Here is a 15756-nt window from a genome sequence, read left to right on the forward strand (position 1 = left end):
GTGTTATATTGGTACTACTAGATTTTTCAGATTGCAGCAGTATCTCTTAATTTCCCACTGTGGCAGATGAGACTTCAGCTCTCTTTCCTCCCCCATTCTCACACATAGTCATACCTTTTTCATCTTCCCTATTCTCTTAATATAGTCAAATTATAATATTTGTTAGGTCATTATTTAATGTTTACATTATTAGACTCCATAAATAATGAAATCTATAGCAGAGCTCCCTTCATAACATTTCGTTTTCTCTGTTATCACCCTCCTTTTTCATTTGCTTGGTTTTCCATTCAGCACTAGACCCTTTACCAGCTGTCTATATCTCCTCTAAAGACAGTCAGACCCATCAGATATTCTATCAATTTCCACTTTCTGAAGAAGTCTCTCGTGGAGCATTTTGGCCTATCCCAGTCTGAACTGGTGGCGCCGTACTGGGGTGCACAGCTGTCATTCTGATACTGCCTTTTCCATCACCGTCTCCTGTCTGGAATTTCCAGCGTTAGCGTACACGTCTTCTTTTTCTTGCTTGCTTTGGTGAAACACATTCTCAGAGCTTCTTGGAAAAGGGTACATGGGAGATAGTGTTTTTAAATCTTGAATGTCTAAAGATACCTTTGTTCTGTCTTCACACTTGATAAATTTTAGGGTTGGATATACAGATCTAGGTTGAAAATTATTTTCCCTCAAAAATTTTAGGCAATTGCTGCATCATCTTTTTAGCATCCAGTGTTGCTATTAAGAAGTCCAAAGCCATTCTGATGCCAATACCTTTATATGTAACCTTTTTTCCCTTTTGGAAGCTTATAAGGTCTTTTTTGTCTCCACCAGTCTCACATTTCAAAGTGACATGCTTTGCTGAGGGTCTGTTTTCAGCTATTATGCTGGGCCCTCTGTGGAAAATTTGTGTCTTTCTGATCTGGCAAATTTTGTTGAATTACTCAACTGATAATTTCCTCTCTTTCATTTTCTGTTCTCTCCTTTTGGAACTTTTGTTATTCTGACATGAGACTTCTTGGTCTGCCACAATTTTTTTTGTCCCAATTTTCTTATTCTCACATTTAAATTTCTTTTTCTTTTTGTTCTGCTTTCTGGAAGATTTACTCAGATTTATCTTCTAGTCCTGCTGTTGAATTTTTTCTGTGTGCTCTTACGTTATTAATTTCCAGAGGTTTTCTTTTGTTCTCTGAATGTTCTTTTATTGTATAATATTCAGTTCTTGTTTTGTGGCTATAATTTTTTTTTGACTTTCTGTGGATATTAAAAATAGTAATTTAAAAAAAAATTGGTTTTCTTCTCCCTGCATATTCTACCTCTTTTCTTGTTTTTATTGTTTGCATGTTTCTTTTCTTCTCTGTTGTTCATGTTAGAGGCGTTCTACTAACACACTGATCTGCAGAAATTTAAGATTGGGAGACTACAGAGCCGATCGTAGCCCAGCATGTGATTGGACCTTATTGACTGTGTGCTTCACTGTAGAGAGACCAAACCTCCAGTCTTCTGCTGGCATTGAGGTGGCAGTCCTTTGGCTGCACAGAGTGGAGGAGAGAGCATCTGAGAAATAGACTGCTACTTAAATAGGCTTTCAATGAAGCCTCCTTATTTTAGCCACACCACCAGTGCCACCACTCATGGGTCTTTTGGTGATTTTGTGGTATAAATTAGAGCGGTCCACCACTTTCTCCATTACAAGTTTAACCAAACCCATTGCTATCTAGTTGATTCCGACTCATAGTGACCCTTTAGGACAGAGAAGAACTGCCCCATAGGGTTTCCAAGGAGCAGCTGGTGGATTTGAACTGCAAACTCTTTGGTTAATAGCCGAGCCCTTAACCACTACGCCACTAGGGCTCCACTATCAGTTTAGACATCTTTTTTTTTCCCGTTTTCTCAGTTACTACTCATCCATCTGCATTCCAGATTCCAAAATTTTATTCTAGTTGTTTCTTCCCATTCTCCCCTGCGGGTTTATTGTTTATTTCCTTAAAAAAAAAAAAAAAAAATCACTTTATGGACATTTTAGTGGGGTTTTAGGAGGAAGTAAGAGTAGATGCTTGTTTTTAACCTGCCATCCCTACCTGGAAGTCTGCTTTTATGATCTTTTCCAACAAGTGTTTACCCTTAAATCTGGCATTAGGTCTTTATATGGACGTGTAATTTTTACATAGTTATAATCCTAATGTAGATATAATTTCGGAATTTTTTTTTTCCTGTTTTTAATTACCTGTAAAATTCTTCCATATTTCATTCATGGCTGAATTAGTGTACTATATGTTGTTTAATCATTCCGTTTTATTCCAGGGTGTTTTTTGAGTGTACGATTAGAAGTGGTGCTATTGTCAACTTCTGTAACATCACTCTGTGTACGTGTTTTTCTTTTGAATGAGTTCTTGTGATTTACTAATTATGTTCTTGTTGTGTTGAACTGTTGCTGTACATTGACTCTGTCTTAAACTTTAAACCTTTGTCATTTTTACAAATATTTACTCTATTCCATTTTTTTCTCAGCGTTACTGATTTTTGTTTTCACATTTTATGTAATAGTATTTATCTATATTTTCCTTTGTAATTTCTGTTGCTTCACTTATCAGTACATATTCTCTCCTCAATAGTAAGTATGAGTGTGCTATTCTTTTGTAATTTCCAATATTTTATTTTTAATATTTAATACTTTACATGGGGTTTATTGTGGTACATGGTATGAAAGGTTGGTCTAAGTTAAATTTTCTCTGTTTTGCAATTCAGATATGGCCCAGCAGAAGGTATTAAATGATTTATTTTCCTAGTGTGCTATGCTTAACTTGTCTTTTATTAAATTTGTTTTTATATATTGCCTGTATTTTGGGTCTCTATTGACCCGTTTTTCTATTTTTGACTCAACACTCCCATTTGATTGTTGTTGCTTTATAATACATTTTAATATTTGGTAAGGCTAAAGCTGTCTTCTTTTAAAGACTTGATATTCTTGCCCATTGCGTTTTTCCAAATAATTTTTAACCTGTTTCATAATGTTTTACAAAGTGTATCCTATTACTATTTTTATTGGAATTTTGTTAAATTTGTAATTTAACTTGAGAAGAATCACTATCTTTATTAAATGTAGATTCCCTAATAGGTGCATAATGTTTCTGTTTTATTCAACTCCTCTTTTGTTTCTCCAAATAGTGTTCTGTAGTTTTATGTTTTACTTATGCCCCCCGTGAAATTAATTCCTGCTTACATGATATTTTTATTACAACTATGAATGGAATATTTTTTCCTTTGAATTGTTGGAACAGAAAAATCAGTAGCTAGGAGTCGGAGTATCTGGTTCAAGTACAACCTCTACATTAGGTAAATCCTTAGCGTAGCTTTGCTGAGATCTGTTAAAGGGGAATAATAGTACCTCACAGTTTTTGTTTGTTTGTTCGTTTGTTTTTAGTAAGTATAAAAATTTAAATGAGGCAGAGCATGTGGAATTGATTTTTGAATTATAAAACTGTAAGACAAAAGTAAAATATGTAGATATTTAGAAAAGCTATTGCTTTTGTAGCAGTATCTTATATCCAGCAGCTTTTTTGAACACAGATGATTGCCTCAAGTGATTAGACTAGAACAATTGTATGTTTTGGAAAATAATATTACATTTTTTTCCCTTATGAAGTTTTATATACTTTTTATATCATATTTTGATGATGGGAATATCTAATACTACTGTATTTCACCAATTCTAAGATGTCATTGATTGTAAGGTACAGTTATTTTATATACTGCTAAGAAAGAAAAAAAGCCTGACAGTTAAACTGATCCATTGTTGATTGTAAGATACATCCCAGTTTTAGAGATGTTAAAATGTGTAACTTAGAATTGATGAAATATTAGATAATAATGATGATAAAGAGCCTTTTTCTCTAAAAAATGAATAAATTCGTGTTTAAGTTTTGGTTAAACCTGGCAGATTGAACACATATATTTAAGTTGCTCCTTCCTGAAAGCTCACTAAAATAACAGTAATGGAATTAAAAAGGCATGTACCCACAAAGACAAAGAGAAACAGGAAAGGAGACCACAGCAGATGAGAAGTGTCAGCAATTTACAAAAAAAAAAATGAACGTTCAAGCAAATTGAGAGGGGTTTTGGTGTTTGGAACGGAGCCCTGACGGTGCATTGATTAAAGGACTTGGCTGCTAACCAAAAGGAAGCAGACTGCCACATCTTTCTCGTAAGGAACAGCTGGTGGGTTCCAACAGCCAGCCCTTAACCCCTGTGCCACCAGGGCTCCTTTTCCATAAAGATTACAGCCTTGGAAACCCTGTGGGGCAGTTCTCTAGGGCCTACTCTGTCTTATAGGGTCACTATGAGTCCGAATTGACTTGATGGCAACAGTCTTTAAAGTATTTTGACCCATACTCACAAAATGAGAGCAGAGCTCAGGTTGCCCAAGTCAGCAGTCTTCTTATAAAGGTTCCATTGCACCTCTGCCTGGTGCCTGCACAGGTTATCCAGGGTATCCTTGCAGTATCTCAGCTTGGATTCTGAATGGCCTGGACAAATGATTACATTTGCTTTGTTGTGTTTTTTTGTTTGTTTGTTTCTCTCAAAGATCCGTTTTCCCTTCTATCAGATTTTTCAAGTTTTTCTTGGGGTGGAGAGGTGTTTGAGTGAGGCTGGGAAGTGTATACATATTTCTAGACCTGATCTAGAAGTTTAGAAGGAGCATTTCATATCTAGGTACCTTCATGTCTATATCAAGGCCTGTTGGAATTTTTTTCACTCACTGTCTCAGATTTGTCACTTCCTCTCTCCCCATTGCTGTCACCCTAGTTTAAGGTCCTGTTTTGCTTCATGCTTCAGGTACCATGATATCATTGGTCTCCTTTATTTCATTCCCTCCTGAACTTAATTCATTTGGCACTCAGATTCATTTCAGACTTACTTCAGAAAAACAATTTCTTAATGCTTTTTTTTTTAGCTCACTCCTGTCTGCCTTCTTAAGTCTAAATTTCTGTGCCTGTGTTTTAGGATCCTCCATAATCTGTTGTTAACCTGCCCATCCAGCATTATGTTTTACTGTCCCCTAATGTGTACCCTTTATTCAAATTAGACATATCTGTCTCCCGAATGTATACAAGCTCAAACCCATTCCTGTTTCTTGACTTCAGCTCATAGTTTCTCCTATTTAACTTTATTTAGCCTTCAGGGTACAACCAAGGCTTCCCTGATAACTATAATTACCAATGGGCAATCGTATCCTGACTGCAGTATGTCACTTACTGTCTGCACCGCACGTTTTTGCTACTTCTTTATGTTAAAAAAAAAAATTTTTTTTTTTTTTATGTTACCTTTAATGCAGTATTGTATACTGCCTTTCATTGTTCTGCAGTTGTTTCACATGTATAAATTAGCCACAATTTAAGTCTCTTAGCACCGGAAACCATATCCCTCACACAGGGCCTAGAACTATCCTTAGCACATTCCAGACACTCCTTAAGTGCTAATTAGTCGCTATGAGTTGGAATCGACTCGATAGCACTGGGTTTGGGTTTTTTATGTTCCAGGAAATATATCCGTGTGGCAGAGCTCATTGACAATGATGGTGTTGGTTCAGACGGATAAGACTTATTCTGAAAATGAATCTGTGTCTTTTTATTTTTAGCAAGAACTCATTTGATAATTATTTCACGTTCTTTTCTTCCCTGCCTTTGTTGTGGTGACAGGCTGTCGATGATGTGAAGAAAGGTTATATCAAAGCAGAGGAAAAGTCCTACCAGTTACAGAAGCTGTATGAACAAAGGAAAATGGTCATGGTAGGTTTACAGTCCCTGTAGCCCCTTCTAGAAATGCTCCTTTAGACCTGTTGTTCCAGCCATTTTTAAATGTGTCGCAGCCTGGTCAGTGGCTTAACTAATTAAAAAAAGGGGCGGGGAGAGGGTTCAAAGTCAATTGTGTTCTTGCATTTAGCACACAGAAAGCTTAGAGTGCTGTACATAGGTATGTAACATTATTGTTGATAAGAACCAAAAGTATTCTTTTGATAAACAAAAATGTACTAAAACAAAAGATGTGCAAAACATTATAATATAGTAAAGATAAAATTTTGTGAGAACTGATATTTAGATTTTAACATAAGAAATTAGTTGTGATTTAACAACAGCAAAATAATTTGTTTTTATGGCTTTTATTTCTGCAGTTGCTTAAATATCCATGCTCAATAGTGCTTTTGATTAGAGCTGTGCTAATTGATTCTATGACTACTAGCCACATGGGAATGTTTAAATTTAAAGTAAATAAAACTTGAAATTCAGTTCCTCAGATACACTGGCTACATTTTAAGCACCGAGCAACCATATGTGGCTTAAACAAAAAAAAAAAAAACCAAACCCGTTGCCATCGAGTCGATTGGTCAGTGCAGATATAGAACATTTTCATCATTGCAGAAAGTTCTGCTGGACAGGGCTGCCTGGAGTGTTCTTTAGATGTTTTAAAATTAGTTTCCAATTTGTATCTGCCATAATAGAGGGATAGAAATTATCAGGAATAAAATTTGCAGAGAACATTTACAAAAAGTTTCACTCACAGCATTTTTAAATTTCTCTCTTGGAAAATTTACATATAGTTGGATTTTTACAATTAGAATGTTTAATGATTTCACATAAGGCATTGACAGTGATTCGGATAGGTCACTTAAATTTCTTTTGTATCTTCTGCGCAATTTTTATAAGGGAATGTTCATCCATTTAAATTAATTGAATTGGGATAAGAATGTAAACAAGTCAGCCATTGAATTTAGCCCATACTCTTATGTGTAGGTAGGAGAGTTATTTTGTAACTTATATGATGAAAAGTGATAAATCTCTTTGCTTTAGAAAATTGCCAAAGACCAAGGAGCCATCTTATCTATGTTCTTCCATCAGACTAAAATAGACAATACAAAAGTCTTTGAAATATAATTAACTGTGGGTTGAATTTTAGCTAAGGAAATTGCACTGTATAAAGACAGAAATTTGTTTTTGAAACAGGGTTTTAAAACTCCACTTCATGTGTTAAGATAATGGTATTGTCTTCTATACATTAGTGCATGATTCTGACTAACGCAACTGCATCTTTCTGGTGGAAAGGGCCAGCCAAGGGGCCATCAAGCTCTACAATAGTTGTTTGCCTTTGCCAAAGCCAGCAGTCTCCCTGTTTCTAAAAAGAGAACAAAAATCAAAGTCATTGCATAAGGGCTTCTAATATACCAGTGTGAAATACATATTGATTTTTTGCACATATTCTACTTCAAACATAGTATCTTCCGTTTATGCATTCAACAAAAAAGTACTTGTTGAATACCAAGTATATGCCAGGCACAGTGCAAGGTGCTAGAGAAATAAATGGGTTAGGGTTGTTCTGTGGCAACATATAGAAAAGCGGAATTTGATAGGCACAGTAATCTTTATGAAATTATTTTTAGGCTCAAGTTTATGTATTATTATCACCCAGTTAAGAACTAGAGTGTAACTGATAATGCTGATAACTTTTCCCATGAGTCATTGGAATTGAGTATAAAAAAATACTTTAACGTTTATGGAATTCTCTTGACTTGAAAACCTCATGTCAAGTTATGTATGTAACCAAACCATACCAAACCGGTTGCCATGGAGTCGATTCTGACTCATCGTGACCTTATAGGACAGAGTAGAACTCTCCCATAGGGTTTCCAAGAAGCAGCTGGTGGATTCAAACTGCTAACCTTTTGGTTAGCAGTCGAGCTCTTCACCACTGTGCCAGCAGGGCTCCCATACAAACAATAGATACATGTAAATTATGTTTTTCTTATGCTGGAGTGGCCTGATTTTGCTATTACTGAACTGACACATAAGGAGTTCCTATGTTAGTGTTTCTCAATGTAATTTTTAATAATTTCACACAAAGCAGTGTGTGTGAAAGTCAATGTTTCTCAAAATGTGGCTCTCAGTCCACCTACATGAAAGTCACTTGTGAAGCCTGTTTAAAATGCACTGTTTATTAAGCCAGGCTCTATGGAGGTAGGATCTAGGAATCTTTATTTTTATAAAGCACCCTGGTGATCCTGAAACTTTAGGTGCTTCAGAATTGCTACTCTAGGTAGTTGGCTTCCCAGAGTCCTCTGAAGCCCTCATTTCTGTTTTAGACCTGGTTTGACCCTTGGCAGGTTGTTTGGGAGAACAGAGTGGTCTCCAGAATGGACCTTGAGCCAGTCACCCCGAGTGTTCCGCTCTGTTAAGTACTGAACCTTTGCTTCAATAACTGTCCTATTTCAGTATTTACCTGCCTGGCTGAATACTGAGGGTTTATAAGATGCCCCATGCGATACCTTTCCTTGTCCCCAGCCTGATGGGGACTATCAGCTAAGTGGTATGTGAGTCAAGGAAGGTAATTCAGGGTACATATATTCAAAACTTAATATGAAAGGAGAATGAACAGGATAATTTCGTGTTTTAAACATATCCAGACACCTATATGAATATGTTTGAAAACAAAAATTCATTTGTCTTTTGGAAATTTTGGATTTGTGTAAAATTTTAAATCTTTCTCCTCTTTGGCTTTGTGCAAACCCAGAGGATGTAGGGGTTGCCCACTTAAAGCGAAGCAATACTGCCCAATTGGAGACTCTGAAAAAACCTTAAGTCTCCCCAGTGACTTTTACGTCTTGTCACCTCACCAAGGCCACAGGTTCCCTTGGTTTTCATTCCGGTTGTTTTTAGAACTTACATCATTAGGAAGTCCCCTGAAGGTCCTTTGCTTTCAAAGACTAACACCCTTAAATATGAAGGGATAAATCAGCCTGATTCAGAGGGAAGAGGAAGGGCGCATATGATGTGCCTAATACTGTTCTGGGCGCTTGATGTACATTCTCATTTAATCCTTGTAACAGCCATGCCAGCATTATCCCCACTTTACAGAGAAGTGAAGGCTGAGAGATCAGATTTTACCGAAGGTGGCATAGCTTGTCAGAAGTGGAACTAGAAATGCGGCTTGAACCCATTTCTGTCTGGCTCCAGTGCATATGCTTTTCTCTACATTAGGGAAGAAAGGGTGGCAACAGTCCTTTATTCCCAGACAGCATAGAGGAAGCCCCCAGGTAGAGTAACTTAGTGTCTCAAAGAGAGTTCAAGATATGTAGAGCTCCACATCTCTTCTGATCTCCTTTCCTGCTTTTGTCAGCATCGTTCTCTCCTTAAAAAAAATATATTAGGTGCTGTCGAGTCAGATCTGACTCATAGTGACCCTATGCACAACAGAATGAAACACTGCCTGGTCCTGCGCCATCCTTACAATCGTTATGCTTGAGCTCATTGTTGCAGCCACTGTGTCAACCCACCTCGTTAAGGATCTTCCTCTTTTCCGCTGACCCTATACTTTGCCAAGCATGATGTCCTTCTCCAAGGACTGATCCCTCCTGACAACATGTCCAAAGTATGTAAGATGCAGTCTCGCCATCCTTGCCTCTAAGGAGCATCCTGGCTATACTTCTTCTAAGACAGATTTGTTCATTCTTTTGGCAGTCCATGGTATATTCAGTATTCTTTGCCAACACCACAATTCAAAGGTGTCAATTCTTCTTCAGTCTTCCTCATTCATTGCCCAGCTTTCACATGCATATGATGCGATTGAAAATACCATGGCTTGGGTCGGGCGCACCTTAGTCTTCAGGGTGACATCTTTGCTCTTCAACACTTTGAAGAGGTCCTTTGCAGCAGATTTGCCCAATGCAGTGCGTCTTTTGATTTCTTGACTGCTGCTTCCATGGCTGTTGATAGTGGATCCAAGTAAAATGAAATCCTTGACAACTTCAATCTTTTCTCCGTTTATCATGATGTTGCTCATTGGTCCAGTTGTGAGGATTTTTGTTTTCTTTATGTTGAGGTGCAATCCTTACTGAAGGCTCTGGTCCTTGATCTTCATTAGTAAATGCTTCAAGTCCTTTTCACTTTCAGCCAGAAAGGTTCTTAATGAGTCTTCCTCCAATCCTGATGCCTCATTCTTCTCATATAGTCCAGCTTCTAGTATTATTTGCTCAGCATACAGATCGAATAGGTATGGTGAAAGGATACAACCCTGCCGCACACCTTTCCTGACTTTAAACCAATCGGTATCCCCTTGTTCTGTCCAAACAACTGCCTCTTGATCTATGTAAAGGTTCCTCATGAGCACAATTAGGTGTTCTGAAATTCCCGTTCTTCGCAATGTTATCCATAGTTTGTTATGATACACACAGTCGAATGCCTTTGCATAGTCAATAGAACACAGGTGAACATCCTTCTGGTATTCTCTGCTTTCAGCCAAGATCCATCTGACATCAACAATGATACCCCTGGTTCCACGTCCTCTTCTGAAACCGGCCTGAGTTTCTGGCAGTTCCCTGACAATATACTGCTGCAGCTGTTTTTGAATGATCTTCAGCAAAATTTTGCTTGCGTGTGATATTAATGATATTGTTCTATAATTTCCACATTCGGTTGGATCACCTTTCTTGGGAATAGGCATAAATATGGATCTCTTCCAGTCAGTTGGCCAGGAAGCTGTCTTCCATATTTCTTGGCATAGACGATTGAGCACCTTCAGCGCTGCATCTGTTTGTTGAAACATCTCAATTGATAATTACACCAATTCCTGGAGCCTTGTTTTTCGCCAGTTCCTTCAGAGCCGCTTGGACATCTTCCTTCAGTACCATCGGTTTCTGATCGTTTGCCACCTCTTGAAATGGTTGAATATCGACTAATTCTTTTTGGTATAATGACTCTGTGTATTCCTTCCATCTTCTTTTGATGCTTCCTGCATCGTTTAATATTTTCCCCATGGAATCCTTCACTATTGCAACTCAAGGCTTGAATTTTTTCTTCAGTTCTTTCAGCTTGAGAAACACCGAGCATGTTCTTCCCTTTTGGTTTTCCATCTCCAGCTCTTTGCACATGTCATTATAATACCTTGTCTTCTCAAGAGGCCCTTTGAAATCTTCTGTTCAGTTCTTTTACTTCATCAATTCTTCCTTTTGCTTTAGCTGCTCAATGTTCGAGAGCAAGTTTCAGAGTCTCCTCTGATACCCATCTTGGTCTTTTCTTTCTTTCCTGTCTTTTCAATGACCTCTTGCTTTCTTCATGGATGATGTCCTTGATGTCATTCCACAACTCATCCAGTCTTTGGTCACTAGCGTTCAATGCGTCAAATCTATTCTTGAGATGGTCTCTAAATTCAGGTGGAATATACTCAAGGTCATATTTTGGCTCTCGTGGACTCGCTCTGATTTTCTTCAGTTTCAGCTTGAACTTGCATATGAGCAATTGATGGTCTGTTCCACAGCCGACCCCTTGCCTAGTTCTGACTGATGATATTGAGCTTTTCCATCGTCTCTTTCCATAGATGTAGTCAGTTTTATTTCTGTGTGTTCCATCTGGTGAGGTCCATGTGTATAGTCACCATTTATGTTGGTGAAAGAAGGTATTTGCAATGAAGAAGTCTTTGGTCTTGCAAAATTCTATCATTCGATCTCCGGCATTGTTTTTATCACCAAGGCCATATTTTCTGACTGCTGGTCCTTCTTTGTTTCCAACTTTCGCATTGCAGTCGCCAGTAATTATCAGTGCATCTCGATCAATTTCAGACTGCAGCAGCTGATAAAAATCTATTTCTTCATCTTTGGCCCTAGTGGTTGGTGTGTAAATATGAATAATAGTCGTATTAACTGGTCTTCCTTGTAGGCGTATGGATATTATCCTATCACTGACAGCATTGTACTTCAGGATAGATCTTGAAACATTCTTTTTGATGATGAATGCAACACCATACCTCTTTGAGCTGTCATTCCCAGCATGGTAGAATATATGATTGCCTGATTCAAAATGGCCAATACCAGTCCATTTCAGCTCACTAATGCCTAGGATATCGATGTTTATGCGTTCCATTTCATTTTTGACGATTTCCAATTTTCCTAGATTCATACTTCATACATTCCAGGTTCCAATTATTAATGGATGTTTGCAGCTGTTTATTCTCATTTTGAGTCATGCCACATCAGCAAATGAAGGTCCTGAAAGCTTTACTCCATCCACGTCAGTAAGGTCGACTCTACTTTGAGGAGGCAGCTCTTCCCCAGTCACCTTTTGAGTGCTTTCCAACCTGGGGGGCTCATCTTGCGGCACTATATCAGATAATGGTCCGCTGCTATTCATAAGGTTTTCACTGGCTAATGCTGCTTTTCGGAAGTAGACTGCCAGGTCCTTCTTCCTAGTCTCTCTCAGTCTGAAAGCTCAGCTGAAACCTGTCCTCCCTGGGTGACCCTGCTGTTATCTGAATACAGGCAGCATGGCTTCCAGCATCACAGCAACACGCAAGCCCCCACAGTACGACAAACTGACAGACACGTGGGGGGAAGAAAAAATATATATATATGTATTACACATAAATATACACACAGTAAAACTCCCAGTTAGGAATATGGCAGAAATATTTTTCAAAACAGAAATGATACCTCCAATGTGAGCAGAACTTGTCTTGAGGCTCCAAGACACCCACTGGCATTTGCAGAGGTTGTAAGCAGCTTTGAGCAGAATTCGCTTCTTACCGAGCATGTAGGAAGTTCCTGATGAGTGTGCCAGGAGACTGACTTGGATGCATGCCAGAGGCCTGGTTGCAGGGCACTTTTCTTTCTCTTTTGGTGTTTTATTGTGGAAATTTTCAAATACATAAGGAAGTTGAAAGGATAGTACAATTAGCCCCTGTGCACCCATTACCCCATTACCCAGCTTCAGTAGCTATCAACTTTCTGCCATTCCTGTTTCATCTCTCTCTCACATATGCTCCCCGCCTCCCCTCTGCCCCCAGAGTTTTTAAAGTAATTTCCAGATACATCGTTTCACAGAGTATTATTGAGAGACAGCCAAAGTGGTTCAGCCCTCCGGCCAAAGTTTATTGATCTTTTAAAGTTCTTTTTTAAAGCTATCATTTATTAGGAGTCTTTGGGTAGTGCCAATAGTTAATGCACTTGGCTGCTAACAGAAAGGTTGGAAGTTCAAGTTCACTCAGGTGCCTTGGAAGAAAGGCCTGGTGATCTACTTCTGAAAAATCAGCCATTGAAAACCCTATAGAACACAGTTGTACTCTGACACACGTGGGGTCACCATAAGTCAGAATCAACTAGATGGCAACTGGTTATTATTTATTAAATGCCTAATATATAGTAAGTACTGTGCTAAATATTTTATATTTAATGTTTACAAATAGCCCTGTGAGGTAGGTGGTGGTGTTCCATTTTAAAGAGGAAACTAAGGTTCCTGGGATTAAGTGAATTTACTTGCATTCAAGTAACTTGCCCAAGGTTGCACAGTTAGGAATTGATGGGGCCGGGATTCAAGCCTAGGCCATTCTGGGCTCAAGCTCTTGAATCACTCTTCTGTGTACTGCTTCCTGTCCCAATCTTTGCCGCTTGTTCTAACCCCAGAAGAGTTCTCTTTTTTACTGTCCACTCCAGTCATATTTACTAAAGCATAGTGACCAGGAATTTCTTTTTGTTCATAATGCCAATAGCAGGGTTGGCAGCACCCACGTTTACCACTGATAAAGTAAGGGTGATCAAAAAGGAGGATGAGGTAGGATTGATAGGAGGGAGAAGAGGAGAAAAATGATGTGATGAAGTATATTTTGTGGCACTCGGAGCCTCTCTTCTAAATTGACCCTGTCCCTGTGTTCTTGGCTGCCCTTACAATTTTTCACCTTCAGAGTTGCTATTTTACCTAAACAGACATGCAAAGGAGGGAAGGGAGAATGTGGTGTGATTTTTTTTTTTTCCCCCTGAGCCAGTGAGTCTTCTTAGACAGCTTTTGGTGGCAGAGCAATGGTCTTAGGTGCCTTTCATTGACAGCAGAGCCATGGGTTGCCCAGTGTCCTTTTTGTGCCTGTGTCTGTTCCTCTCTTCTCTCTCAGTAAGGCAGAAGGCAACTCCCAGTGTATTCTAATCAGCCTGCCCATTTAGTTGAAATCATCTAGGGTGCTGCACCTTTGCCTTCTCTCCAGCACCCTGCACATGTCACCAGCGTGCCTACTTCTTCCTGTGTCATGTACAGCCGGGGGTGTGGAGGCCCAAGGCTCTTTGTTTGTTTCCCAGGCATTCCCTGAGAAGAAAGCAGGTCGGAGTCCATGAATCTTAATTTTTTCCTCTTATTTTCTTTTCCTATTATACTCTCTTTCCCACATTCCTTCCTTTACTCTCTCCTCTGTCAATTCAAAATAGAGTAACAGAGGTGCCAGCCTTAACTGTAGAGAAAAGACCAAGAGATTTGAGTGAGATTCAGTAGTTAAGAGACCTCTCTGCATTAGTCCTATAACATTGTGCTGTGAGAGCCGTGTATGTCCCTTTGAGTTTGGTCCAGGTGCTTGTTAAGGAGACACATACTGGGGAAGATCCCAGGGACAGTGGGGCTACTTTGAGGACTAGTTGGTGACAGTGAAAGGAGTAGTGGCCTAGGAATTAAACCTAGGTTCTAACCCTGGGTGTGCCGCTTACTATCACCTGTAACCTCAAGCAATTCTCATAGCTACTCTGAGTTTCAGTAAGATGACTAGCTTTTAAGGTCTCTTTCAGTTTTAACATTTTACAAATCTGAGATTTGGGGTAGCTTACTATGATCACTGAGATTATTGTTAACTTTTGATTGGAGAAGAGATGGGAAGAAACAACAACTCCCTTTCCTTATTTATTAGGCTGGATCAGATGGCCATCCCTTAGGTACAGTGAAAGTGGCATCGGGAGTCCTGTCTAGCCCTAGGGGTCTTGGTTACAGTGTCTCCTCTGGCTTCGTGTGTGTGTGTGTGGTGTGTGTGTGTGTATTTTTAAGGGGGTTGAAAGTGGGAAAACAGAAGTTGGAGGTGGGATAAAGGATTGTCTGTGTCCTATCCTAGCTTAGGGTTGGGCGTGAGACCAGAGGCAAGATTTCAGGTTGTTGGGTGAGAGTGTTCTCTTTTTCTTTCTCTTGCACCATCTCTTCACTGGGGTTTAGTTCTATAGTAACACTATTTCCCCTTTGTTTTTGCCTAGTACCTCAATATGCTAAGGACTTGTGAGGGCTACAATGAAATCATCTTCCCCCACTGTGCCTGTGATTCCAGGAGGAAGGGGCACGTCATCACAGCCATCAGCATCACGCACTTTAAACTGCATGCCTGCACTGAAGAAGGACAGCTGGAGGTGAGAATTCAGCATGGGGCTGGGGGCGGTGAGGAAGAGGGCCCGGAGCTCCGGGGATGCCTAGGTACACACTCACTTGCTATGTCTTAGTTCCTTCTTGAGGGGAAATGAAATGAAAACTGTGTTTTGACTGGGGTAGACAAACAGGCACTGGAACTACACTGATCCTCAACTTCCCTGGCTACTCTACTGACTTTTATTCTTGTGTCAGTCCTTTCCCTGAAATGATACAGACATCTCCATTCATTTCTCTTCTGCTGCCTGGCCCAGAACCACCTTACATAAGCTCCTCAGCACTCCCACACGCAGACTTTATAGACCTGACACCCTCGTTCTCGGTTGTTCAGAACCAGGTCATAGCATTTGAATGGGATGAGATGCAGCGATGGGATACAGATGAAGAAGGAATGGCCTTCTGTTTTGAATACGCACGAGGAGAGAAGAAGCCCCGATGGGTTAAAATCTTCACACCATACGTGAGTGGCAGATGGGGAAGCATGCTTGGGGAATGTAGGTTGGGCTTAAAGTTCTCCATGAGCCATGTATGTAAATGGAGAGAGAGATAGGGGTAGCAGTTGTCT

At 39.4% G+C, this 15756-nt stretch overlaps 1 protein-coding gene across 6 annotated transcripts in view; it reads left to right on the forward strand.

The window, feature by feature from the left end:
• The window catches only part of SNX27 (sorting nexin 27), a 110335-nt gene that overhangs the window by 80973 nt on the left and 13606 nt on the right, over positions 1–15756 (forward strand). For all 6 annotated transcript variants that reach the window (XR_007516794.1, XM_049880481.1, XM_049880485.1 and 3 more), the window contains 3 exons: positions 5691–5780; positions 15026–15175; positions 15523–15651. Coding sequence is in view for 5 of the 6 variants with exons in the window: in XM_049880481.1 (XP_049736438.1) it covers positions 5691–5780; positions 15026–15175; positions 15523–15651 (369 nt within the window). In the remaining variant the exon portion in view is untranslated. The remainder of the gene's footprint in view (positions 1–5690; positions 5781–15025; positions 15176–15522; positions 15652–15756) is intronic.

This window comes from Elephas maximus, chromosome 3, assembly GCF_024166365.1.
Source record: "Elephas maximus indicus isolate mEleMax1 chromosome 3, mEleMax1 primary haplotype, whole genome shotgun sequence".
Lineage (NCBI taxonomy): Eukaryota > Metazoa > Chordata > Mammalia > Proboscidea > Elephantidae > Elephas > Elephas maximus.